This window comes from Augochlora pura, chromosome 5 (genome assembly GCF_028453695.1).
Source record: "Augochlora pura isolate Apur16 chromosome 5, APUR_v2.2.1, whole genome shotgun sequence".
NCBI lineage: Eukaryota > Metazoa > Arthropoda > Insecta > Hymenoptera > Halictidae > Augochlora > Augochlora pura.
In genome coordinates, this window is record NC_135776.1 from 4,424,659 (window position 1) to 4,449,847 (window position 25,189).

The 25,189-nt window shown below is 52.7% G+C and overlaps 1 protein-coding gene across 1 annotated transcript in view; it reads left to right on the forward strand.

Annotated features, from left to right (window-relative positions):
* The first annotated feature begins 2,268 nt into the window (after positions 1-2,268).
* The window catches only part of LOC144469978 (protein dachsous-like), a 307,517-nt gene continuing 284,596 nt past the window's right edge, over positions 2,269-25,189 (forward strand). Inside the window, exons 1-2 of the mRNA XM_078180732.1 lie at positions 2,269-2,289; positions 2,761-4,557. Coding sequence (XP_078036858.1) covers positions 2,269-2,289; positions 2,761-4,557 — 1,818 coding nt within the window. The remainder of the gene's footprint in view (positions 2,290-2,760; positions 4,558-25,189) is intronic.

Sequence of the window (25,189 nt, forward strand, 5' to 3'; positions counted from 1 at the left end):
ACTCTATCAGTAATCCACCATCTCGTCTCCTCTATTTTCAATTCCCTATCCCACCGCGCGCCGCTTCTAATTTCCGTCTTCCGCCTACCCAGAATCGCAGACCAAAGCGAGAGAAGACAGCGCGCGCGCGCTGGCGCGTCCCATGGCGATCGAGGCCTAAAAAAGAAAGGAAAAAGAAAGAAGCGGCGTGCTCGCTGGAGGAAAACTCGAATCGTAGGTGCCTCCGTTCCAGATCGCGGCGTGACGAGCGACAACCGCTCGATGCGCGCCCGTAGGAATTATTAACCCCGGGGATTTATCACTTACCGTCTACCTGCCCGCCGCGAGTAAATCACCCCGGTGATCTATGCGCGTACCGTTGCGAAATATATTATCGAAGCACGCGATTATTCCGGAAAGTCGAGTTCGAGGCGCTCCGGTCGGTGTATCGTCGCGCTGGATCGCATGCATCATGTTAACCAACATCGGGGCCCGGTGCCCTCCCGGGGAACGTGTTAACAGATCGTCAAAATTAATGTGCCGCTTCCTGTTAACATGCAAATTTCGCGACCTTTTCGCCGGGGTCTACGCGAGGAGGCGGCGGCGGCGGCCGGGTCCGGGGGCCACCGTCTTGCCCGCGAGAACGTTTCGATCGTTGCTCGTGATACGGATTCTTTGTTCGCGACAGAAACGCGTCGATCACGGTCCACCTTTCTCCCATCGACAGCTCGGAGGAAGCTCGGTGGTAGCTCGTCGACGGTGGACCGACGGCGAAAAGAAGTCCGACGCGCGCGGGTCCCGGCTAATCTCGGCAGGAAAATTCGCGGCGGTTGGGGAAAATATTCGGAATATCTTTTTCTCGTCGCGTCATGAAATTCCAGGACCTTTGGCACGGGCGTAGAAGAGGCTTGTAGAGCCGAGCGCGGAATGAGCGCCGTTGGTAAGTCAGTTCTTCGCATACCGGGCGCTCAGGTAGGTAGGAAGGCAGCGAACGTGGCCGAAGAAGGAAGGAAACGAGGAATCCACGGAGGAAGAGAGAGGACCGACGGAGCCGGGAAGGGGAAGAGAGAGGCCCGAGCAGGCCCAACCAGGCAGGCAGGCAGGCAAGCAAGCAGGCAAGCAAGCAAGCAAGCAAGCAAGCAAGCTAGCAAGCAAGCAGGCAGGCAGGCAGGCAAGCAGTCAGGAGAGCAAGGAAGCGAGCGAGCAGGCAAGTAAGCAGGGAAGCGAAGAGTTTGGTATAGTCTAGCTGCTCGGTGCCGCGGAGCGCGCTGAATGCCGGGGCCCCAGCATATCGGGCCCAGTATTACCGCTCCCCTCTCCAAGATGGCCGCCAGCTCGGGTCCAGCCGGGGCCCCCTGACCGATCCAGCCGAGTCCACCGAGTTAGGGGAAGGGTAGGCCTTGCAGGTGCCGCCATGTCAGTGCATGCCTAACCTCGAAGCCGCGCGGAACGGACGCTGGGCCCAAGAACGCGACACCTCGTGCTGCTCGACGGTGTTCCTGCCATATTACTCGCTCGTCCCGTGCCGCAACAGTGTGACCGCGTACGACCGTACAGTGTGATCGGGATTCGAAGGTCGATCGGGTTTTACTCGATCTTTGAACGAGCACCGGAACGGGGCTCCGTGTGTCGAATCGGAAGCATTCGGAGCACACACGGCTATCGTATCCGCGAGGGGACCGGAGACGGTGTGTCCCCCGAGTGGAAAAGAAGTCCTGCCCGCGCGACCCGGGCAGAGGGAACACGCACGGCGATACACAAGGATGCGAAGGTCGCTCGCTCGTCGGGCATCGTAAGGCCGCGGTTTGTCGTCGACGGGGTTTTGGCAGAGTCGCGTCTCTCCTATCGGTATAGTTATCGCGTGAACAGTGCGTCGGTGGTTTGACAGTTTCGCGGCGTGAATCCCAGCGGGGGAAGAAAAAAGGGGTTGAAACTGCGCGAGCACCAGCGACAGTGGTTGTCGAGCTCGGACGGTGAACAGAGTCTACGGAGTAGCCGGAGTCTCTCGACTGGACTCGACTCGCCGAGTCTGTTGCTCGCATGCTGGTCCAACTGGTCCTGCCTGGTCGTTAACTTCCGAGAGGATTGATCGACGATCCGGAAGACAGGAGCTCGCGCGGCACCGCGCTCCAGCAACGATGACAAAAGGCACCGCATAGGCGATCGAGCTGGCGCGACGTCGAACTCTCGTGTGTCGCCTGGATCGGAGCGAGAGAAGGAAAGAGAGACAAAGAGAAAGAGTGAAAGAGACCGAGAGAGTAAGAGAGAGTAAGAGAGAGAGGCGAAGAGATGAGGCTCGATCTGGACGCGGTGAGATCGCGCCGGGTTCGCGACTGGTCCTGCTGATCCTCTAATCGTCGGACGTGGATCTGTGGAATGCACGATACGTCTCGGCCGCGGAGATACTCTATCAGCGGCGAGAACAGTGGATAGCGCGGCGTAGCAGCGCGCGAGCGAGCAAACGCGGCGGAGGATAGATCCAGCGCCGGGATCGACGGTGAATCGGGATCGAACAGCCGGTTCTGATACTGGGAAACGCGGGTGGAAGACGTGGTGGAAGTGATCGCGGAAGGAAAAACCAGGATAAAGCGTGATTGTGGTTGGTGTCTGGTGTCTGCTGGTGGGTGATCAATGTGCTGGTGGATCGGATATTCGTGCTTCGGTCGTCGGGTTTCCAATAACGTTGGATAAAGCAATCTCGGGTGGAAGAGATATAAATATATATATAATTAGAGAGAGAGAAAGAATACTGAAAGCGTACGAACCTCTTCGGTCGTTCAGCGATGGAAGAATCGAGGAGATAATAGAGCGCAAGACGGAGGAAGAGGAGGAGGTGGAGGAGGAGGAGGTGGTGGAGGCAGTTGTGGCGGCGACGAAGGAGGCTCCAGGATGCGGCACCTGCTACTGTTCCTCGTCCTGGGAGCGACTCTCGCCCCGGGCACGTGTTCCGAGCTCGTCAAGTACTTGGAGGTCGCGGAGAACGCGAGGCCCGGCACCAAGGTGGGTGTCATCGACGCCGACAGTCCGCCGTACCTGATAGTGTCGGTCTCTGGGTCGGCGGTCGACTCGGACTTGAACGTGGATTACGCGTCGGGCGAGATCCGAACGAAAGTGCCATTGGACCGCGAGACCAGGCCGTCGTACAGCCTGGTGGCCTTGCCGCAGAACATTCAGGTGGTCGTGAAGGTGCTCGACGAGAACGACAACGCGCCGACGTTCCCGGTGGACCGTGTGGACGTCGAGTTCCCGGAGAACTCGCCGCGCGACGCCAAGAGGGCCCTGCCGCCTGCCAAGGACCCCGATCTGGGCCTGTACTCGACCCAGCGGTACGAGATCGTGTCCGGTAATCACGGGGACGCGTTCCGGTTGTCCCAACATCGCGGCCGCGACGGCGTTCTCTACTTGGATCTGCAGAACTCGGGCTCGCTGGACAGGGAGGCTCGCTCGCAGTATCATCTGGTGATAGTGGCGCTGGACGGCGGCGCGCCGCCTCTGCGCTCCAGCCTGCACGTGAACGTGACCGTGCAGGACGTGAACGACAACCCGCCGATCTTCAACCCGACCAGATACGTCGCCAGCGTGCCGGAGAACGCGACCGTCGGCACGCCGGTGCTCGACGTGAACGCGACGGACAGCGACGCCGGCGACAACGGGCGGATCGAGTACTCGATCAATCGGCGGCAATCGGACCGCGAGGAGATGTTCCGGATCGATCCGGAGACCGGGATGGTCTACGTGAACAAGGCGCTGGACTTCGAGTCGAAGGAGCGGCACGAGCTGGTGATCGTGGCCAGGGACTGCGGGGCGCAGCCGCTCGAGGCGAGCGCGTTCCTCTCGGTGCGCGTCACCGACGTCAACGACAACCAGCCGGCGATCACGGTGATCTTCCTGTCGGACGACGCCACCCCGAAGATCAGCGAGAGCGCGCAGCCCGGCGAGTTCGTCGCCAGGATATCGGTCAGCGATCCGGACTCCAGGACCGAGTACTCGAACGCCACCGTCACGCTGACGGGCGGCGAGGGCCACTTCGGTCTGGCCACCCGGGACAACATCATCTATCTGGTCGTCGTCGAGCGGCCCCTGGACCGCGAGGAGAAGCCGGTCTACGAGCTGTCGGTCGAGGCGACCGACGCCGGCACGCCGCCGCTCAGGGCCGTCAGGACCTTCCGGCTCCTCGTCACCGACGTCAACGACAACGCTCCGAAGTTCGGCCAGGAGAGGTACGAGGCGCACCTGTTAGGCGCCTCCGAGCCCGGCACCCCGGTGCTAAACGTGACCGCCACCGATCTGGACGACGGCGCCAATTCCGCCGTCAAGTACTCCCTGATGAACTCCACGTGGTTCGCCATCGACGAGGACTCCGGATTGATCACCACGATCACTCACGTCGACTGCGAGGCAGATCCCGCGCCTACTTTAGTGGTTGTGGCCACCGACTCCGGTCGGCCGGCTCTCAGCAGTAGTGCTACGGTCCGAGTGACAGTTCACGACCTCAACGACAACGAACCCATCTTCGAGAAGCCCCTGTACAACGCCACCGTGCCCGAGGACATGCCGGTCGGATGCTGCTTCCTCAAGGTTTGAAACGATACCAGCACTTACTATGCGCGTATTCTCTAGGCGATTTACGATCGATCTCGTTCTCGCGATCGATATCTCTCGTGCCGCGTCGAAAAGTGTGCCGTTCCGAATACTCGTTAGAAAAACGCGACGTTCGTTTCGTCGATCCGACGAAACGTCGGGGATCCAAAGTATTCAGGGTGGGATCAGATAACAAACGTAACGATAGTTAGAAAGCTGTTTCCGGTCGTTGGTTTCTGGACCAGTTGAGAGACATCGAAAATGCTCAGTGTATCGAGCGGAGGTGCATTAGTTTGCAAACACGACAATAGTTAAAATGACGTAGATCGAAAGCTGTTTCTGAGATTCTTAGTGTCCGAGTGTTAGTGGATCAATTAGCAAACGCAGTTAATAGCTAGAAAGAAGTTATAGATATAGAAATCTAAAAGAAATTGTTAAAATTGCAGAGGTTCCTTCGGAGGAAATAATTGACTAACTGTGTGGATGTGTCATATTTATTTATTCAACGCAAATTCTGCAGTTTTACTGTCCAGTAGCGTTAACCCTTGCACTCGGGTGACACCTCAGAAATTCCACATTATTATCGCGCGCGTAGAATTAAACTAACCTCGATGATTAATAATTGAAGTGAATCGAATACAGTGCGGTAACATCGTTATCATCGTCACAATTAAGTATCCATTCCCAATTTCTGCTAAAAAGTGTCGAAAATCCGCATCGGTTGCGATCGCATCGCTGAAAAGAATGGTTGCGAAAGCTCGCACGATGTCGTTCCTCCGCAAACACGCTCGCCGATTGACGTTCATCGATCTTCGACGGCGGGGACTCCCTAATTGATCTGTCATCGAGGCGAACGGTCGACAGCCTGGCAAAAGATTCGTCGCGGATTAATAGCGAGCGGCGACTCGCGACGCGGCGTGACAGCGTTCGAGAGTAGGCTCTCTCTCTCTCTCTCTCTCTCTCGTTGATCGGTTGCATAAGGCCCCGGCGCATCGTTTCCGCGCGTACCGCCGCGTTAAAGGTTCCCTGAAACGCAGACCCGTACGAAAAGGGCAGCGTCGGCGGCGCTAAGTCGGTCGCGCCGCCGGGCACAATATCCGCGTTACGCTGGGAAACACGTAATTGGTGCCGGGCCGCGTTCCACGGAAAGGTTCCTCGGCCGGCGTGTCGCAATTAGCGTTGTTTATCGGGAATATTCGTGGAGCGTTATCGATCAGCGCGCACGGTTCTTTCTCCGCGGAGAAGGCCCGAGAGAGAGTCTGGTGGTCGCCGCGCCGCAGAGACCTGGAGGCGGAATAAATCCGCGCTCGTTCATTTGCATGCGTCGCTCGGGCCGCTCGCTCTCTGCATCACGGAGCGGACCAGCTCTCGGTCCAGGGAATTGCGAGTAGGAGCCCGCTACGTAGGAACCTGAATGGGAAAAGCCGAGGCGACGAGCTGCCTCGCGAGAGTCTCTGCCCTCCTATCCTCGCGGAAACCGGCCAATCTTCGGACAGGGTTAACGAGCACCTCGAATATTAGGTATCGAATTTCTTCAAAGACAGATAGCGACGTCGTCTACTCTTGCTGGCAGTTTTATCATCGGACGAGCAGTCTTATAAATTATTCATAAATCAGGGGAGGAACAAAACTGGTAAATGTTATTCGGAGACTGTACAATTCTTGTTAGCACAGTTGGAAAAAGATTTGATTGGTTCGAGAGGCCAACATCCTTTCTCAAAGTCTTTCTCTCGTCATCTCTCGCACCCATGGATCATTGATCGAGGAAGACACCTCGGGCCGTGATTCCCAAGCTCGAAGCATTGGTTACGCGCCCGGGAAGTGAAAATCGGGGAAAATGCTGCGGGCGGGTCGTAACGGAGACTTTCACCGCGTCGCCGCGAGCCTATATCGCAGCGAAAAGTTGAAGATGCCCGGTGCGCGGGGAACACGTGGCCGGACGGGGACAAGCGTTGCACTCGCGCGGGGAAACCTGTTGGCTACAGTTTCTTTGTAGCCACGGCGAGACGCTCTTCCCTGAAGCGTTGTTAGACCGAGAACAAGTTGCCCTCGACACCGACGCTGCTTTACGAGCCGCGCGCGCGATCGGTATACCTTTACGGTTCGAGGCGAGTCGCGCGAACTAAAGGAGGGAGGCTGCGAAAGAACGAGAGAGAGAGAAAGAGCGAGAGAGAGAGAGAGAGAGATAAGGGGAGGAGCAGCCCTCGTTCGTCTCGGCGTTCGGCAGGCTAATTCGAAAAACTGGACATACCCGAGGCGCGAATGCGTTTCTGAAATTTGAGATGTCGAAGCGTTCTGCGAAGGGGATTACGCGGGCGTTACCTGCTGTCGCCTTTTAAGGACGATCGTCTTACGCTCCGCGTAATCGTCGAAGGTAATACTATACTTATACGCTCGTTTGCGTACGATAACGAAGTCGTTACCGGGCTCTCTTGTGGGCTGTTGAAGTAACGAGCGGTAACCCACTTCTTCGCCGGCGAAATTTCACGTCGAACACACTCCGTCGCGCGGATATGAAAGCGAAACGGCTCTGACGCAACGCGGCCATGTTACATCGGGCATCGATTCCTTCCTACGTACACGGTGTCCAGGTTGTACTACCTGCCGGGGGGTGACTCCGCGTGCGTAAGCCGATCGGATACCTCGTGTCCAACTTCTTCTCCCTCCGACGTACTTCTTCCCTTCGACTTGCTCGATTTTTCGATCATCTACCGTAGAGACTGTCACTCTGCGTCATGAGCGTCCATCTGATGTCTTCACCGAGCTGGATACCTTCGAAGAAAATCCCACGATGTCTGTGATTAGGCGTTCCTACTTGTCTTGAATTATTTTGTCACGTTAATCGTATCTTTCGAGACACTTTCTCTGAAAGAATAGAATAGTTTTCTATACAATTTTAATTACAATTAATCGCTTCTGCTAACGTGACTATAGTGATATGTGGTATACTAGATTACTTTCGATTCACTTGTCAGATCTTACTATTGAGTATTGAAGCTATAGTTTAGACCCAGGGGGTAGTGCATTGGGGGTAGTTCGTTGACGAGAATAATTACCTCATTTTAACCGATCCAACATAGTAACGCCTATCAATTTTACTTTATCTTTAGGCACAGCTATTTCCAATTCGCAAAGTGACTTTTCCCCTCGACGGCAACTTAGTCTCATTTTTAGCAGTCGCGGACCACTATGCGACGCTCCGCGCCACAGATAATCGACCTCCTAGATCCGCGTGCGCGTCTGACCATGGCCTACCGTTTCTACTTCGCTCCGGGCATTTCCTGCGTTATGCCGCGGAATCAAAGTTCAAGCTCGCGTTGCGTGGCGCAATCGTAACGCGAGTTCGCAATGATCCCATCCTCCGGTTATCCTTAATTCCTATGTAATAAATGGGTACGCGGAACGTTTATCTTCCCAGCGATTGCAGATGCCTTTGTATCGCATAATCGAAAGCATTCTGTCTCGTAGACGGATCGATTGAGGTTTCGCAACGATCAGATCGTAGTCCTTTATGCAAACTAAAAATCATCTATTGCGAGAAACAGAAATGCTTTTTATTTTCAAATTGTCTATATTGAGAAGACTCTATGTTCGGAAACGATTGAATAAATTCTTTCGCTCTAGATTAGATTGTAATATAATTGGAGAAGTAGCTAAATGAGTTGAGTAAATTTAATTTAATTAAAATTGAGATAGTTACAGTGTGGATAACTGTTAATCTGTGAACATAATTATACTGTGTATAATTCTTTTGCTTTAGATTAGATTGTAATATAATTGGAGTCTGAATGAATTCAGTAAATTTAATCTAGATATAGTTGAGATAGTTATAGTGTGTATAACTGTTCTACTGTGAATATAGTTTATACTGTGAATCACGGATACTTAGTGCACAGAATCGGCACTCTAGTGACGTTAGTCCGCGCGCGGGGGGGAAATAAAAGGGACGGTGAACGAAACCGAGATCGCGTCGAGTCGCGTTACAGGATAGCCACGAGGCAGTGGCTGCTGTGACGAAGCGTCTGTCATTCATAAGGCCTGTGATCCGTGGACCGTGGATTCGATAGGCACGATCCGAACGGTGGAGAAGAAGAGAATCGCCGAGAAAGAGAGCGATGGAGAGAGAGAGAGAAAGAGAGAGAGAGAGGCAAGTAGGTAGAGGGGCGGGTAGAAGAAGGAAAGATGGGAGTAAAAGGGCGCGCGGCAGAAAAAGAGGAGAAAAATCCTCCCTGCCTCCCTCCCACGAGTGTTCGACCGTCCATCTGGCCGAGCGAAACGCGTGCCTTCTTTTTTCTCCCGTTGGATTGTCATCCGCATTCAAGGGAGAAGCGGTGAATGCTCGCGCCGGTGCACGCCGAACACCGAATACCGAGTGCGGGAACGTCTCGTGGAAACGAGTACATTTTTCAGTCTCTGCTGCGAAGGACCATTTACGTGGCCGTATAGCGGCCGACGTTCCCTCGCAACGATTCGCGTATATCGCGCCGCAATGTTCGCCGAGCTCGCACGTTCGAGTTCGAACATTTTGTGGACGAATTCTGATGACAAAAATTATCGCTCGAGAAATACGGAATAGTAATTACGATTGATTAAAACTATTCAGGGAAAAGATACATTTTTATTTCGTTCCTGGTTCGTATAATTCCTGAACAGGATTTGTACTTCACAAATGGTGAAAATTGGAGAAGATATCTTTTATCGTTTTATCGCAGTGAACGGTGACAAATGTTCGTCCAGCCAGCTCGCGATCGGTCACTTTTCTACGCTCGTTGCACGGCCGGTGTTTCGTTGCCTAGTTCAATGATGATTTATAATTGTTGCCTCCTCGCCTATAATTATAATAATTACAGATTTTTCGGCTCTCCCACCCATCGGCCGAACCGGCCTCTCCTCGTTCCATCCCTCCTCGAGCCGGCTCCACCCCTTCAGCCTTCTCCTCCTCCCGTTGCTGGTTCTCTCGGCTTTGGTTCTCTCTGTTTCGCTCGTTTTTCGTGATCACCTCCCCAAGATCCTCTTTCTCCTCTCTCTCTCTCTCTCTTTCTCTTTCTCTCTCTCTCTCTCTCTCTCTCTCTCTCTCTCTGCTTGGGAACGGGTTTGGAAAGTCACGGACCGTCGGATTTCCGCGCCGGTTTCCCATCGGTCGATTCGTTTCTCGGCGGGACGGCACGCGGGATCAGCGGTCGCGTTAATTTTCGCTAACGACGCAAACCGGAACGCCGAAAAAAATGCATCGACGAGCGCGCGCGCGCATGCACGGATCGCGCGTATAGGCGAGCCGACCTCCCGGCAAAAGCTCTGGCTTCTTCGAGGTCGCGCTCGGCGGCTCGAACTCGGGCTCTCGACGCTCGCGCGCTTTCACGCGTTAAACTATTCGTATCCATCAGACGGGGTATCCGTCTCTCTGTTCTGCGTGGCAGGACACGGGTTCCGATTCATCCTCGCGCAAGCCTCCCATTATCCGTCCTAACTGGCAACCGAGGATCATTAAGCCGCGGAGCCTTTTGTCCGGCTACGCGCGTTCGTCTTTTACCACTGACAAAGAGAGAAGGAAAAAGAGCGAGACCCTCTCTCTCTCTCTCTCTGTCTCTGTCTCTCTCTCTCTCTCTGAGAGGGGGAGGGGCAGAAGAAGAGCAAGCAGGGAAAGACGGTTCGTGACTTTGCTCCACTTCGGTTTTAGAATAGCCTCGCTTTCCAAGCTCCGAGAGTTCGCCAGGACCTCCCACGTCTCGGCCAGCTCTGATGGATTAGGAATGGTCAGAGGATTCCACGGGGTTCGTCAGATTAGCCTGAGAATCTGCCGATCTTCCAGCATCGCGGTCATTAGCAGGAGTTAATGCTTCCCTAACTCATTCCGAGATTTCTTACCGAAACGTGCCATATTTTCGAACATCGATTAACTGAATCTGTCTGAACAAACAGAAGAATTGCGGAACTTGTAAGAATAACAGGATTGAATTTGATCAGGCGTCTTCTTATTTCTATTCTAATAATGCCCAATAATTATATGCTCGAACTTAATGAATCATTTTGTATAAAGGAGTCTGTTCAATCGGGAGTCTCCAAAAATTTTAGAAAGAAAATCGCAAAATCGGCTATTTCGACAGACACTTAGATTTAGTGTAAAATTATCAATGATTATCGCGTTTAAATAATAACGTTATTACATGAAATTATTATGCTAGGAATAAACGACCCTGATTTTTAATTTAGCCTTGTTATTCCTGCAGAATATATTTAATAATTTTATTTAATAATGAATGTACCGAGCACTGAAGGGATTGGGTTCTTTCAGATTAGATCTTGATTCCGTTGCTAAGAGAGCTGGATCATTGAATGTGGTCCAAGGGAGACTGTGAACCAAATTTGGCGCTAGTTAGATCTTCGATCCGCGGATCCCGATCGATTCGATCGAATAGAGTGGTCCGCGGTACGATGCGCGACCGAATGCGTCGGCGCATCCGAGCCGGCCGACGCTCGCATCGTGTATCGCGGTACAAAGTGATGACCGTAATGACTCTAACCACCGTCTGACATCTGGCATTAGGCACTCGAGCTTTCGAGTGGCAACGCCCGCAGCAATTGTTGCCGTTTACGACTGCCGTGCACGCTCTCCTTCTTTCCCTGTCGCTCCGTCCCGACCCGTCCCGTGTCCCGTCCCGACCGCGCCGTTCCCTCTCTCGATTCTCTCTCAGCCGACTTCGTCTCTCTCTCTCTCTTTCTCTTTCTCTCTTTCTCTCGTCTCTCGTCTCTCGCTCTCTTCTCTCGCTCTTACGCTCGTCCTTCTCCCTCTCGCGTTCTCTTCACCGCGCCTATGCCTGGCCCCGTCTTTCTTCTTGTTTCTCCCGGCCTCCTGCTCGCTCGTCCGCTCTCGATCCTACGCGCTATAGACCGCATTCCCGAGTGCAACGACGAGGCAGAGATATATGTAGGTACCTATATGCATTCGCGTGCACCGGTCGCTGCAGCCACCGCGCGCCTCTACTCGCGCTACATTGCGATCGCGGACCAGCTCTACACTCTCTTCATCTCTCTCTCCTCGTCTCTCTCCCTCTCTCTCTCGCTTTCTTTCTCTCCCTTTTTCTCCCCCATCTCTCTCGCCCTTTCTTAAACCGGGTCTCCGTCGTTACACGTTAAGAACGCCGTCCGCTCCTCGTATTTCGGTCTTTCCGCTGCTCTGGAAATCCTCCGAGCCGATACGCTCGACCAGCGGCGTTCTTTCCGCTCGCAGCACCGTGACACTCTCCCTCTCTTTCTCTCCCTCTCTCTCGCTCTTTCTATATCTCCTTCCTTTTCCTTTCTTTCTCACTCTTCCTGTCTTACAGCGTCTCAATCTTTCCCGTTCTCGATCGCTCCGTCTCCCTCTTTTCGATCCCCCCCTCCTCCTCGTTCGGTTTTTCCACGACGCGAATCCGCGGCGTTGCATCGCGCCGTTCGGTTGCCCAGCGAAATTGCGAAACGCCGCGGCGGTTGTTTATCTCCGTTTCTGGAATAATAGAGACAGGGCCGACGAGAAAATCGTTTGCCTCTCACCGAATGGGAACGCGCGCGCGGCCAAGGCGTCCTGTAGCGAGCGCGCACGCGGTATCCCGCGCGCAATTACCTTCGAAAGTCGCCGTCATTAAGCGCCCCGTTACCTTCCCCGACTCCGCCGATGAAAAACAGTCCGATCCTCCCAGGCTTTTCCCGATCGAAGAAAGCAAACTGCCAACGTCCTGCTTCCACCGTGCGCCCGATTAATCCCGGCCGGCTGTGCTTTCCTGCAATTTCTGCCGCGGCAAAATATCCGCCGATGCTTTTCATACGATCCGATCCACGGAATTGGACGCGGATGCGGTTTTCCATCGCGCGGATTATTATTTCCTCGCCGATTCGCTGAAATGCCGCGGATCGCGGATTGTCGGATGATAACAGCGCGCCAGGTGTTTCTAGTCGTCGACGGAGAAATACTCCGAGGCTGGTGGGAAAGGGTTTTTGTTTCGCAGATGACGAAGGAGGAATAATTCGAATAATTGTTAGAAATTCATGGGTGGTTTCTAATTAATTGCTTTCGTTGTTCAATCATTTATTAAGTTGTTCTAGGTTTAAACTTTGGTACAAATAACCCAGTTACCGAATGTCAATTATTTTTATTTGATGGAAAGCTTGAAATAGATAAAACAAAATGGCGTAAAAATTGCCTTATTCGAACGTGATCTAAATTAACATAGAATATTAACCCTTTGCACTCGAGTGGCGACTTAAAAGTCACACTAATCATCATTACACCGAGTTTTAAAATAACTTCGCCATGGTCAGACTTATTCTCAATTTAAAAATCTATTAAAAATGTAACTCATAGTATTCATTTTCCTCTATGCAAAACATCCTGGGTCAGATAACATACATTACAGGTTCGCCTTTAAATGGCTCCGGCTGGAAAGGGTTAAAATTGAAATTACGATCAATTTTGCCGTACATGCAGAGGAGTGCTTCCACCGCGAGGGCATTGAATGACGTCAATTTTCCTTTCGACGATCACGTGGAAACGAGTTTGAAAATAGCCCCGCCGATCCGACGCGTCGCGTGCGCATGAAAATTATTTCGCGTACAGGGATCGCGGAGGATCGTCGGAACAACTGACCCGAGCCGTAGTTACACCTGGGATTGTTAAAACGAGGACTCGGCTTTCCGCTAATTAGCGATGCAACAGCGGACGTTCGTCGTTCCGTTAAAAAAAGGCCGGCGAGGACCGGCAGGAAAGTCTCGACGATTCGTTGAAGAGGTTCGGCTTGGAACCGGAAGGATAATTACGCAATAACGGGAAACAAGATCGGTAGAGTACCGTAGGCCGGGTTGGATCGTCGTCGGTCCCCGTCGCGAGTCCCCGCGAAAGGAGCGATCGAGGCTCGCCTCGGTTATCAAGTTTCTCGTGTGTCCCTGGATTACTCAACGTCCTTTTCCTCTGCCAGTGGGTGGTGAACTACGCGACGATCGGTCTGCCGTTTGTCCTCGCGTTTCCGTCAAGCGGGAGATCTCTGCCACGGGCTCCGCGGCTCTCGTACGGTGTTTCGTAGCTTAACAAGACCGAGCAGGATGGCGGAGGAGGAGGAGGAGGATGAGGAGGAGGAAGAGAAGGAGGAGGAGGTCGCATACCAATGGATACGATGACTGACCCGCGCCCCGCGACGTGTGCGTGCGCGCGTACACACGTTGGTAAGCGATACACGCTCGGTTTCGTTCATCGATACCGTCGACGAGCTTTCGGAACAGACCAATCTCCCACGATCGATCCTCTTCTCGCTCCGTTTCGCTGTCATTTTCGCGTCGATCCGACTTAACTCTCTCGCGTCGCCGTGACGAAGCTGATAGATCGCACCAACTGATCTCGGTAACAAACGCGTCGTTTTAGACGCGAACAGGTTGCCCCGTGTAATTATGACAACCTAGAAGCGGCTTCTGTAATCGTAACGCCGCGAGACCGCCGGATTGTTCTCAGTTGTCTCAATTATCATCCGGCTTGTCGACGATCAAAGATGCGTAGCCAGCGATTAGACGAAACGTTCCATTGTCTGTGTACGCCAGCTGAAATATGGAACTGCGCGAACATCTGCGGTCTGTCGATTACTATTCGTTTCGAATGCCTAGCCATGTAGAGCTAGATCAGGGTTAGAGATAGGACGCGTCGTCCTAGGTCTTCATTCTTATCCAAAACGGAGAGTCGTGTGCGAGCATCTGCGCTCTTACGATTACTATTCATTAAGGATACGTAACCATAGATTTAGGTAGCTGATTTCAGGTAGCCATTGATTTCACCAGCTGTTGATTAAACGAAGCATCATTCCTTTAAAATTTCCCATCAGAGAACTGTGCGAATATCCGCACTCCGTCGATTGCTATTCATTTAAGTCGCGTAACCGTGAATTTCCGTAGGCAGCCGCCGATTTCAGCAACCATTGATTCAGATAGCTATTGATTAGCATCAGTCTGTTTTCTTCTAAATTTTCCATCAAGGAGAATTGTGTGAACGTCCGCGTCGATTACCATTCATTTAGCATATCTAACCAACGATTTAGACGGTTGCCGATTGGGTGGAACGTCGTTCCGTTTCCACAAAGATCTTCAACAGAGACGAGAATCTTTGTGGACGTTCGCAGCCTGTCGATTACACAGTTATCGCTAGTGAAGCAATTCGAGACACTGGTCCCGGCGCTCGGTGTCCGCGGGATTCGCCGGCCAAGCGGAGTTGCAGTAAAATGTGCAGCGCGCGTGCGCGCGAGCGAGCGAGCAAGGCGAAGCACAGATTCCGAGTTAGGCTTGCGAGACGCGTGCAGGCGCGGCGGTAGAGCTACACTCGCGCTATATTTATCGACGAGTAATTTACATCGGCGAGTCGCGTCGCAACCGCGCGACGTCGGAGAAAGCAAACTGCCCGGGCGCAGACCGCGCGCCGATGCATTCTGCCGACGCGTCCCCGCGTTTGGACGGTTCTTCGCGGGTATCGCGAGAGATTATCGAGAGGCGCCTCGACGCCGATGCTCCGTCGTCCACGGGGCACGATAATGGCGCGGCTCCGATCGGCGAAAAACCTTGCGATGGAAAGTCGACGCGCCAGACACCGCATAATCGACATCGTAATTCAAACCGGCTATCCGCGGATTCGCGATAATTGCGCGACGGGAAAGCTGGCTCTCGACGATCACAGGAATTTTTTCGTTGCGCGATCTAACCGTGAGTAATTACCGCGATCCCGACGACTGCGAGGCGGAATCGTTCCGATCGAACGCCGTCGGCTCTGCGAAGTTTTGAGATCCCAAATTGGTTTCAAAGTAATCCACGGGAAATCGTTCTTTTGAGCTTATTACCTTAGCAGGAACCTTTAGTTTTGTCAGTTCTAGAATGGATGGACAATCTATTTGGTTAATAATTTTAAAAAAGAAAAGAAAGCCAAATTTATTTTCTACTAGTATGAGACTATATTCTTGCATACGTGTATGGTCAACACTTTTCAGACTCATGATAACGATGCATAAATAATCTACTAAATATAATATTCTATTATTTTATTTTTTGATATTATCTCCCTTCACGTGGCATAGTAAATTCAATTTTCAACCCTCTGCAGAGGGGTGGCTCAAAGGTGCCACGTGAAATTAATTAAGAGAACGACTCGGTCGCACGCCGAAGGCTTAGGAATTCGTCGAAAGGTGTTCTTCACTTTCGGGAAACATAGTTTTGCAGACGTTCGCAAGCGTAGAAGCTGGTTTTTCCCCTCTCGGAAGTGCGCGCGCGGCAGGCTCGTCGCGCAGCACCGTCGGCGACGCGGCGTATCGCATAACTGCACACGCAGCTTTCGATTGTCGATTCAGAGAGCGGTATCGACGATTCCCGTGGCTCGGTTTGTCGCGCTGCATGCAAACGGCCGCGCGTTATCGAAATTCCTCGTTGTGTTCTTCCTGAAATTTCACCCCGACGCGTATATACCGTCGCGGCGGACGCCTCGGAATTTCGTGTCCCTGGCACCGTTTCCTGCAGCTGTCGATCGCCGGATCGAAAACCATGAATCGTCGGTGATTTCGCAGCCCATGGAAAACCGGCCGACAGGTGTTCGAATTAGTCGGTCCCCACCGGAACGGGCCGCGTTAGCCGGCCGGTATTAAACATCGTGTTGCCATAGGAAAATGACGGGCTCCCGAGACCGTTTCAATTAATTTTTTCCATTTCAATTAATTTTCGTGCCCTCGACATATTTTCTGGGACATTTACAGACGGGGGCCACCCTGTAGATCGTATTTCCGTCGTGAATAAAGCACGCTCTGTCTCCATTCATCATCGTCGGTCTCCGTTCGCTTTCGCAATAAAATTGTTATATAATATTTTAATTCGCGTAATGAATGGTTACGAGATGACAAAGGAAGGTCGCGAGAGGAGAAAAGCAGCACCATTGCAAGCTTGCATGTTATATATATTATATATATATAACGTTTTAATATACGCGCGTATAAAAAAAGAGCGAAATTACAGGAGGATAAATTGCCGCAAGAGATGAAAATGTAAATTAACTTCGCACCGGATCGAATCTTATAATCGAACCAATCGGATGCCACGGAGAGTTCGACGGTCGCGAACAGTTTTCGCGGCAAAGCGAGAGAACGCGGTTAGCTCGCCGCCACATAGTTGCAAGGTGAAACATGACGAGAGCCATTGATATTCGATCGTAACTCGTTCTATCTCGCGTGTCGCCCGGGTTTTGGCGAAACGATCGCCGGCGCCGTAACGAAAGAGAAGCCGATCGCGGAGCAAGTGCGTGCGCGCCGCGGGTAACACTCTCCTAGGTGTGCGGGATCCGAGGCGCGTCGCTCCGTACGAGAGGAGAGAAAGCGGGCGAACGGCGCGGGGCCGCTCTCGGTAGGCAGATCGGTGCCAGCTATAAGGCAGGTAACCAATCGCGATAAGGGGACGGGGGGGAAATAACTGCGTGCGAGCCGTACTTTCCAATGCACTTGGTGCGACCGTTGCACCGGGAAAGTGCACACGACGGGTTGCCCGGAGATCGAGCCCGGCCGGATCGGAGGCCCCGTTCACACGTCCGAGCGCTAAAACTCTCCGGCTTCGTCGTCGTTCGAACCCGGCCCCGCAGAAATCTAAAAGCTGAAACGATTTCCTCGGGTCCGTGGAAATTGGCCGGCCACGGCGGCCCGCTATGGCAGTAAATTACGCGCGGAATGCGCGTCTCTCTTGGAAAAACGCGGCCCGCGAGCTCCCGGCAACAACAACTCCTCCCCGCCCGCCCGCTCCGCCAACCTTTTACACCTGTCCGAGGTGTACGCGACGCGACGATCCGCCGTTGTACACCCGTCACTCGCTATTTCAATTTCACACGTAATTCCGTCGGGGACCATCGATGGCTAATTTAGGCGTTTTCGCCGGCCCGCGTCTCCGTTTCCAGCTGCCGCGACTGGTTCTATTCCGATTCTTCCTTTCTCCTCCGTCTTCTGCTGTCCGCAGAAGCGCGAGCGCGCGCGCGCGCCGCGTTGGGAAATTAGAGGCGTCGAGTATGTCATTTGCCGCAACGGTCCGTTCGTTCGTTCGTCGCCCTCTCACGTTCGCGCACGAAAAACCAGATGCTGGAAAATGGATTGCATACAAATGCAGGCCTCGCCTGCAGGTCTCTCGACTGTGGTGGTAGTTTGTTCGCCACGGATGACAGAAGTGGCTGTCATTCGCTCGCGGATTTTCTTGCGCGCATTTGTGTGCACGCCGTGGTAACGTTGCATATGGATCGTCTTACTCCGCTCGATTAAAACCTGATGCCCAGTCGTCGGCTTCTCACGTTCGGCAGGTAGAACCAGATGCTGGAAAGCGGTCTGCGTCGAGTGCCCTACCTTTGTGCTATAAAAAGACTGTATATCGGAAATCAATTTTCCAGCTTATTATTTTTCCATTTAACACAAAGTGCATTTTCTATTTATGAAATTGCGATTCGTCTGATATTTATGCTAATTTTTTAAGTTTTATAGATTCATAGGAAAAATCTCTTCTCTTATTATGCCAAGCAATAGTAAAATTTGATAAAAGGATTTTAACAGTGGTCTAGTAGTCTGGCTCTTAAAAAAAATCCAAGGCTTTTAACTCCCCTTCTAAAGGAGTAATCACGCCCTAGAAGGTGTCTAAATATTAATCAGCTTCGTTGCATAACGATCGTTCCACATTCTCCGTATCCAGCGACCGTTTCGCTACGGAGCTGCGACAGAATTGCACAGCGATCGTCTTAGAGCGGAGAGGATCGGATAATCGAGGCTGCGCTTTGTCCGATTAAAAAGCGACGCTCGAGGCGCAACCGGTTGCGCGGCCGTGGCTCGGCGAAGTAGCGGCGGCAGCGGCGCGGCGACGAAAAGGAGTAGTTCTGTACAGTTGCGCGACATAGGAGAGGGAATGTCGGATTGGTGGGTCTCTTCCGCGTTCGGAACCGCTTGAGAAAATCTGCTTGGAAGACGGCGAGAGCGTAGATTAACGGCGAGGGAGGGAGCCGCGGAGACGGGCCGAGTGACGACCTCGATTGACCCGTCGATCCGTCACGGCTCTCCTCCTGAACGGGAGAGTGGCTCGCACAATTAGCCGGGTAAGGTGCAAGATCGAGGGATCGTGCGTCACGTGGAAGCTAATGTCGGGCTAATGCGGCGGCGTCGGCGTCGCCGTCGGAATCATCGGCGTCGCTCTCGCCGGCGAGTCGAGTTCGCTCGGATAAGTCGGGAGAGGAAGAGTCCGCGCGCTGCTTCGTCGTCTGCGGACATCTCCGCGCGAGAGCGTGGGGCGCGCAAGCCCCGCGAAATAATACCTCCCGGGACACGCGTGTTTCGCTAATGGATTCTCCTGGCCGCAGGCCGATTCGTTTTCGTCGCGTCATCCCTACGCGGAATTTGATTAATTACGACCGTACGACCGGCCCGGTAATTACTTTCCGATAAGATCCGCGTCTCTCTTCTCACTATCCGCTCCAATCATCTCCGCTGTTCCACGCCGGCTCCTTCGTTCCTCGGCTTTCTTCATCGGCTCCTCCATTCCACCGAAATTCGTCGTCGGTTCCTCTTGATCGTCAGCTCGATAACGAGACCCAAAAGGCCGGGGCCGCGATGCTTTTTCAAAAAACCCTCCGCCACGGCTCTCTTCCCCTCGTTTTCGGGCGTTGTAAATCTTCTCGAAATACGATGCGATGTTCTTCTCCTTGAATACGCGGCGCAGTCGATGCGTCGCTGCCAAATGCTTCAGTCTTGATCCAGAAGCTGGATGATGTTTGATTCGAGCCACGTGTCTCTTGAACTCGAGGACTCGTTTAGAAATGTTGAATTTTAGGAACGAATTTAAGGATTTATATCGTTCGATACTCCCAACTATAGCTAAGTCAATTTAATGGGTGGGCTTGAGAACATGGGACTTCAGAGGATCATAGGAAGAATAAATGACTAGGTAGAACCCATTAAAAAATCTCAGGTCTTATGAACAAATATAGAACTTATTATGAACAAATTGGGCAACTTCTGTTTAGCACTCGAACAGCGTTCTTTACAAACCTCAGCAATTTCTTCGGTTTGGTCACCTCCTTTACAAATCTCAGAAAAAAAGAAATCTAAAAAATATAAATCAATTTTATTTATTAACATCATATAAATCAACCAGAGAATAGATTAGAATTATGCTCTCGATTCAGATGTACCCATGCCCGAGCGTTAACGAATGGAGGAGCGAACCGCAACGCTCGATTCGTTCGATTAGCTTTCACGTTCGAGGCGCGGCTGACAATATAATTGTTTATTAATTCGCATTCGCTCCGGCAGCGCGATCCCGACGATGGTTACGCGGGCAACTGGTCCGCGCCACGCTGCGTTCGGCCGTACATAAAATTTTGATCTGCTTAGATGACAAGGCGTGTTACGAGCCGGCCGTACGGCCCATGAATTTACTCCGGTGTCCGGGTAATTATACCGTAACAGATCGACTGGGATTTCCTGGAATCGTTCCTATATATACGCAGATCGTTGCGGCTTGATTCTCTATTACTGTTTGATATACGATCGATTCGGGCACCTTCGGTCTACGGGCGAGTAACTTCCCGCTCGGCGTTCGCGTCGGTCCCGAGATGGCTGCGCCGAGTCTTCGCTGGTTTTACGCCGATACGTCGACTTCTCGCCTTAAGCTTTTCCCCTTCCAGCTGATAAATTTTCATCCGAGTCCGAAAGGTGCAATCTGTATTCGAATCTCAATAATTCTTGCAATTGAAGGCTTATCTAGGATTTTAGTAGCAGCTAAGATGATTCAGTAGGAGGATATGATGCGTTAAAAAATTCTAAAAAATATAATTCTTTGGTATCAAGACATTAGAAGAATAAGAGAGTCTTTAAATTATATTTGTAGCCATTATCGCAAAATTAGTATAATCTAAACCGTCGAGTCGCCGATGCAGTGTTAATATTATCAGCTTTTTGAAAAATGGGTCTCTGCTCGTATATATATAAATAAATAAGTAACGCGGCTTATCTCAGAAAGGATGAAGAAGGAAACCTGCTCTTTCCAGGATCTGAGAACCGTTCCCTCGGCACCGGGTTACAGTAACCTACACAGTTAACCCTCGGCGAACCGGGTTTGAGTTAGGGTTGGGATCCCCGGTTTCCACGCGAGCAAATCGACCTGGCACCGAGGCCGGCTCTCTGCGCCGCGGATACTTAGCTCCGTAGTCCCGGAGCTGGTTCTCACAGTGCGATGTTACAGCGTCTACACGGTACAAAGTACTCTGGATAGATAGCCGGGCCGGTCGACAGCCGATCGGGAAGCAGAAACGGCGCAACACGCTCGATGAACACCCACGGTCGGAATTTCGACGGTCGCGACGAGTGGCCGGGACTTTAATTTATTACCGTCCGAGACGCTGCGCTCCAATTATGCCATTAGCGGGGCCGGATAGTCGACAAAGAGAGAGAGAGACTCGAAACGCCGTGACCGGGGAGAAGCAAACCAGAGAGATAGACTTTTAATTAGCCCGGCCACCAATCAACGAGATATCGAGCGAGCACCGCGGATCGTTGCTCATCGAGCCGGCCCAGAAAACATCGAAGCCCGGTGGTTGTTTCGTTTTCCTGGCTGAATTTATTCGCGACGATAGCGAACGACCGGCCGCGTATCGATCACGTAACGCGCTCCCGGTGTGTATACATTGTAATTGGTCCGGGGTAATAAATATCACCGTCGGATAGATTTCCAGCGGACCTTCGCCGCGGTCCTAGGGCTTAATGCTATCGGAGCCGGTAGACGCGCCTCCGTCACTCGCGAATCCATCACCGAGACGCGCGTCTATATCTTCGTCGCGATATTCTGCCGTTCGACTCCCGGGCTAATGGGATTGCGGCCGATCGGTTCGATTTTGCTCTTAGAACTCGCTCGGGTTAGAACCATCGCGCGGCGCCGCCTCGAAATCGGGGACACCTCCGTAACGTCTCGCGCGACCCCACGTTTCGTTGCTCGTCTCTTCTACATTTCTTTCCCTAGGGATGATGGTATTCTTTTATAAACTGACTATGATATCCTCTGCTAGTTGCTGGATGCACTTCTCCCTCAGTTCTAACATTTTGTAATCAATTCGTTCGCATCTCTTATAAGATCTAGCTTTACTTTAAAATACGCCGCTGTTTCTATGAACCGCAATGTTTTCTTCTATTCTGCTGTCTCAGCCATTTCTCTCTTCGCAAAGGCATAACGCCGATTAGCCAGCGATCAGAGAGAAAAATCCCTTTTGTTCTCATTGCCGTCCCGGCGATCCCTGTTCTCGGTAAAGCGTGACGCTGATTGGCGAGCGAGCGGAGTCCCGGTGCGCCTTAAAAGAGGGAAAACGGTATCGAATCGGCTTCGGATGATCGAAATGAGCGTTGCGCCAGGGGCGAGGTCGACTTTTAATTAAGCGGACGTTCGATCAACGGCCGTCTATATACCGTTGACCGCTTACTCGCGTCGGCTCGTTGCATTTCCGCGTTCCCCGTGCCGGCGCGGCGCGGCGCGGCGCGTCGGCCGGCCGCCGGTCATTTCCGCTCCGGAGAATGAGAAGATATCGTCGGAAACTTACCCTCGAGGTCAATCCACTCGCGTCCAGGTCGGACATCTTCTCGGTGACTCGATCGAGCGAGTTCCTCCCTTCGCTCTCGGACTTTCGTTCCGCTTGCTCGTTTTCCATTCTCCTCCCGTCGCGCACCGAGCAACCGAGAATTAGAGAAAAAAATCGAGGCGAATAGGTAACGAGCTATCAGCCTCGCACGTCTCTAATTGATTCGCCGTAATCGCGCCGCGGCGCTCCGCTTCGTTATTACATCGCGGTCGGCCCCGTACCCGCGATCGATCGCGCGAGCGGCCGCCGGTAAAAATCGCGGGCCGGCCTAGCGGTAGCTAATTCGCTTCTCGCTCTCTCCTCGATCCCTCCCGTCGCTCTCTCTCTCTCTCTCTCTCTCCCGCTTTTACTTCTTCGACTTCTCCCTCTGCCACTCTTTGCTCCATCTCTTTGCTCCTGCTCTCTTTTTCTCGCCCGATTTCTCGTACTCTCTCCCCCATCTCTCCGTCCATTTCCTCTGGATCGGCGCGACTCGTTTGCTTTTCTCTCGTTTTTCGCGGTCGTCTCTTTCCGCGGCGGTCGACGCCGGGACCCCGTTCCACGCGAGGAAACGCTGGAACGCGGCGTTTATCGCGCCGCGAGTAACGCGCGTGTTATCATTATCCCCAGGGTGCGGCCCGAGAATTTTTCGATCCGTCATCCTCCGCGGGCCGGGGATCGACCTATCGCTTCGACCGTTGTAAATCGTTTTTCCTCGCCTCGGAGAACCGGGCCGAGAACATCCTCCGCCGTTTTCCCCGTTTATTACCATTTTTCAATCAATCCCGATCCTGCCCCCCGGTCGTCGCTGCGACCATGTTACGCAACCTCGGACGCCTCGGCCTCTCCATCAGCGTTTCCGACCAAAACGAGTACACGCCGCAACGCGGCCTGCAATTAGTTTTAGTTGGATACGTCGATGTGTTCAACGCTAAACCTACCGTGACCGGCGAATCGACCGGTTCCACATTGTTCGTTTGAAAATTGTCGATGTTATAGAGACTCCTCCGTACGAGATGGTTCGTTAAGTTCCTCAACATGTTCGGTGCTAAGCCATTTTTGCCTGTCTTGTCTCGTTCAGGCCGTTTGATATTTTGACTAAAGATTGATATATTACATGTAATTATTAATTATTGTATAAATAAATTTTACAAGATTACATTTGTCATGAAATATATGTTTTCGGCGCATTAAATAAATATAATTGCGTGTACCACCGGTGGTACACATGGCACGGAACGTGTTAACCCATTTTCATTTACGATTTTAATTTATTTTACGTCTTGCAGTCCAAGTGCTTTTTAATCGGAATCGATGGAATAAATTCCTCGATTCGACCATAAACTGTAAGAGAAACGTCTTCGCGTCGATAATATTTCGAATACCGTTCCGCGGCTGTTTTTTCGGCGATCGGGGGGCACGAGAGCTGGTTCTGCCCGCCCAAAAATAGTATTGTCAATGGGGATATCGGTCCGCGGCGGCCTTCCGGCGTCCCTGGGCGCGTTCGCTTGCATAACTAGACCTGGTTCATCCGAGATATCGTGCGATGCCGTAATACGCGTCTGTGAATAGAGGCAAAAGTCAAGGGGGGGGAGGATCTGGAGAGCGGAGCGGATCGGGCATCGAAAAAAGGAGTAGAAAAGGAGCACAAAAGAAAGCCGGGAGGGCAAAAGGAGATCGGGTCGAACGGAGACAGAGATGCGTGGCGAGGATCGGGCCTAACAGCAGGTGGTTGGTTAGCTTATACGCCTTCCCGGGAATCGGTTTTAATATACACGAGCGCGCGCGCGCGCATCACCGTGTACCTGCCAGCTTCTGGCAGCAGCCCGGTGCCTCTCTCTAAGTCGCGCCGGTACGCGATTCAACGAACGTTACACTTAATACGATATACGCGTGATTTATAACGCGCGCGTGGCACGCGTGCGTGGTAACGATCCGGCATTGTGGCCGAGAGCCGTTTCCCCGGCGCGACAGCGTGTCATCCGGGCCCGCGGGATTCGAAGCCGGCCGCGCAGCCGTGTTTACGACGGGACGGAACACCCTCGGATCGTATCGGTATCGCCGCGTGAAACGCGGAGGCGCGATTTTTCCGGCCGGACCCGCGCCACTTGTCCGCCGATCACGGCCGCCACGGGTGACAACCGTGCCGCGGGGATACACACCTGAGCCACGGCCGGCAAAGAAACACCTGAGACTTTGACGCGGCTCTGGCTCGCAATATTCCATTCGACGTTTTTGCTACGACCGAAGAATGTTTCGAGGATTTTTGAGAAGTTGACGTCGCTCTGGCCAGAGACGGGCACAGGTGCTAGAAGAAGGTACCAGCTCCGAGAGGAGGTTGAGTTTCACGGGTCTATCGAAAAATGGGTTGCCCGTTCGGGTATCGCGTCTCGATCGGGTCTCGGGTTTCGTCGTCGCGTAATCGGAATTTTATTATCGTCGAGCGGGCGGGTTCCGGCAAAATGTTTTGGCGCCGAAGGGAGCGAAAGGGGAGGGCGGCCGGGACCACCTGTCGCTCTATGCACGGTTCACGGCGGACTCCGTTTCACGACGTTGGCGCGCGTACGTCATACCGTCCGTGCGGTGCTTGCCGTATATAAATCCGCACGATACGTACATATGTATACGGATATATATCCCGGACGCCATATACGTCACGCATAATATTCGCGGTTCGATCAAACTTGACGCCGCGTCAGTATTTGTAAACCGGTAAGACGGGTAAGGAGTCCGGGCTCCGTTCCGAGGGGTTATTTTTCTCGAAATAGTTCTCGGGACGATAATACGCGCGCGGTGGGCACACCAGCGTGTATATATCGCTTAACGGGGCACGCGATTCGGTATTCTTGGTATGCGGGCTCCAGAACGGTAGTAATCTCGTCGGTGAACCTTTTTTCGTTGCGGCGAAAGAGATGGGACGCGCGCGGTGCCCGGGGTATTTTCCGTTATTAAAATATTTTCTTGGCCGGCGAACACACGCGCGCGACTAACTTTCACCGGAATCGTTGATCCTTCACGATTATA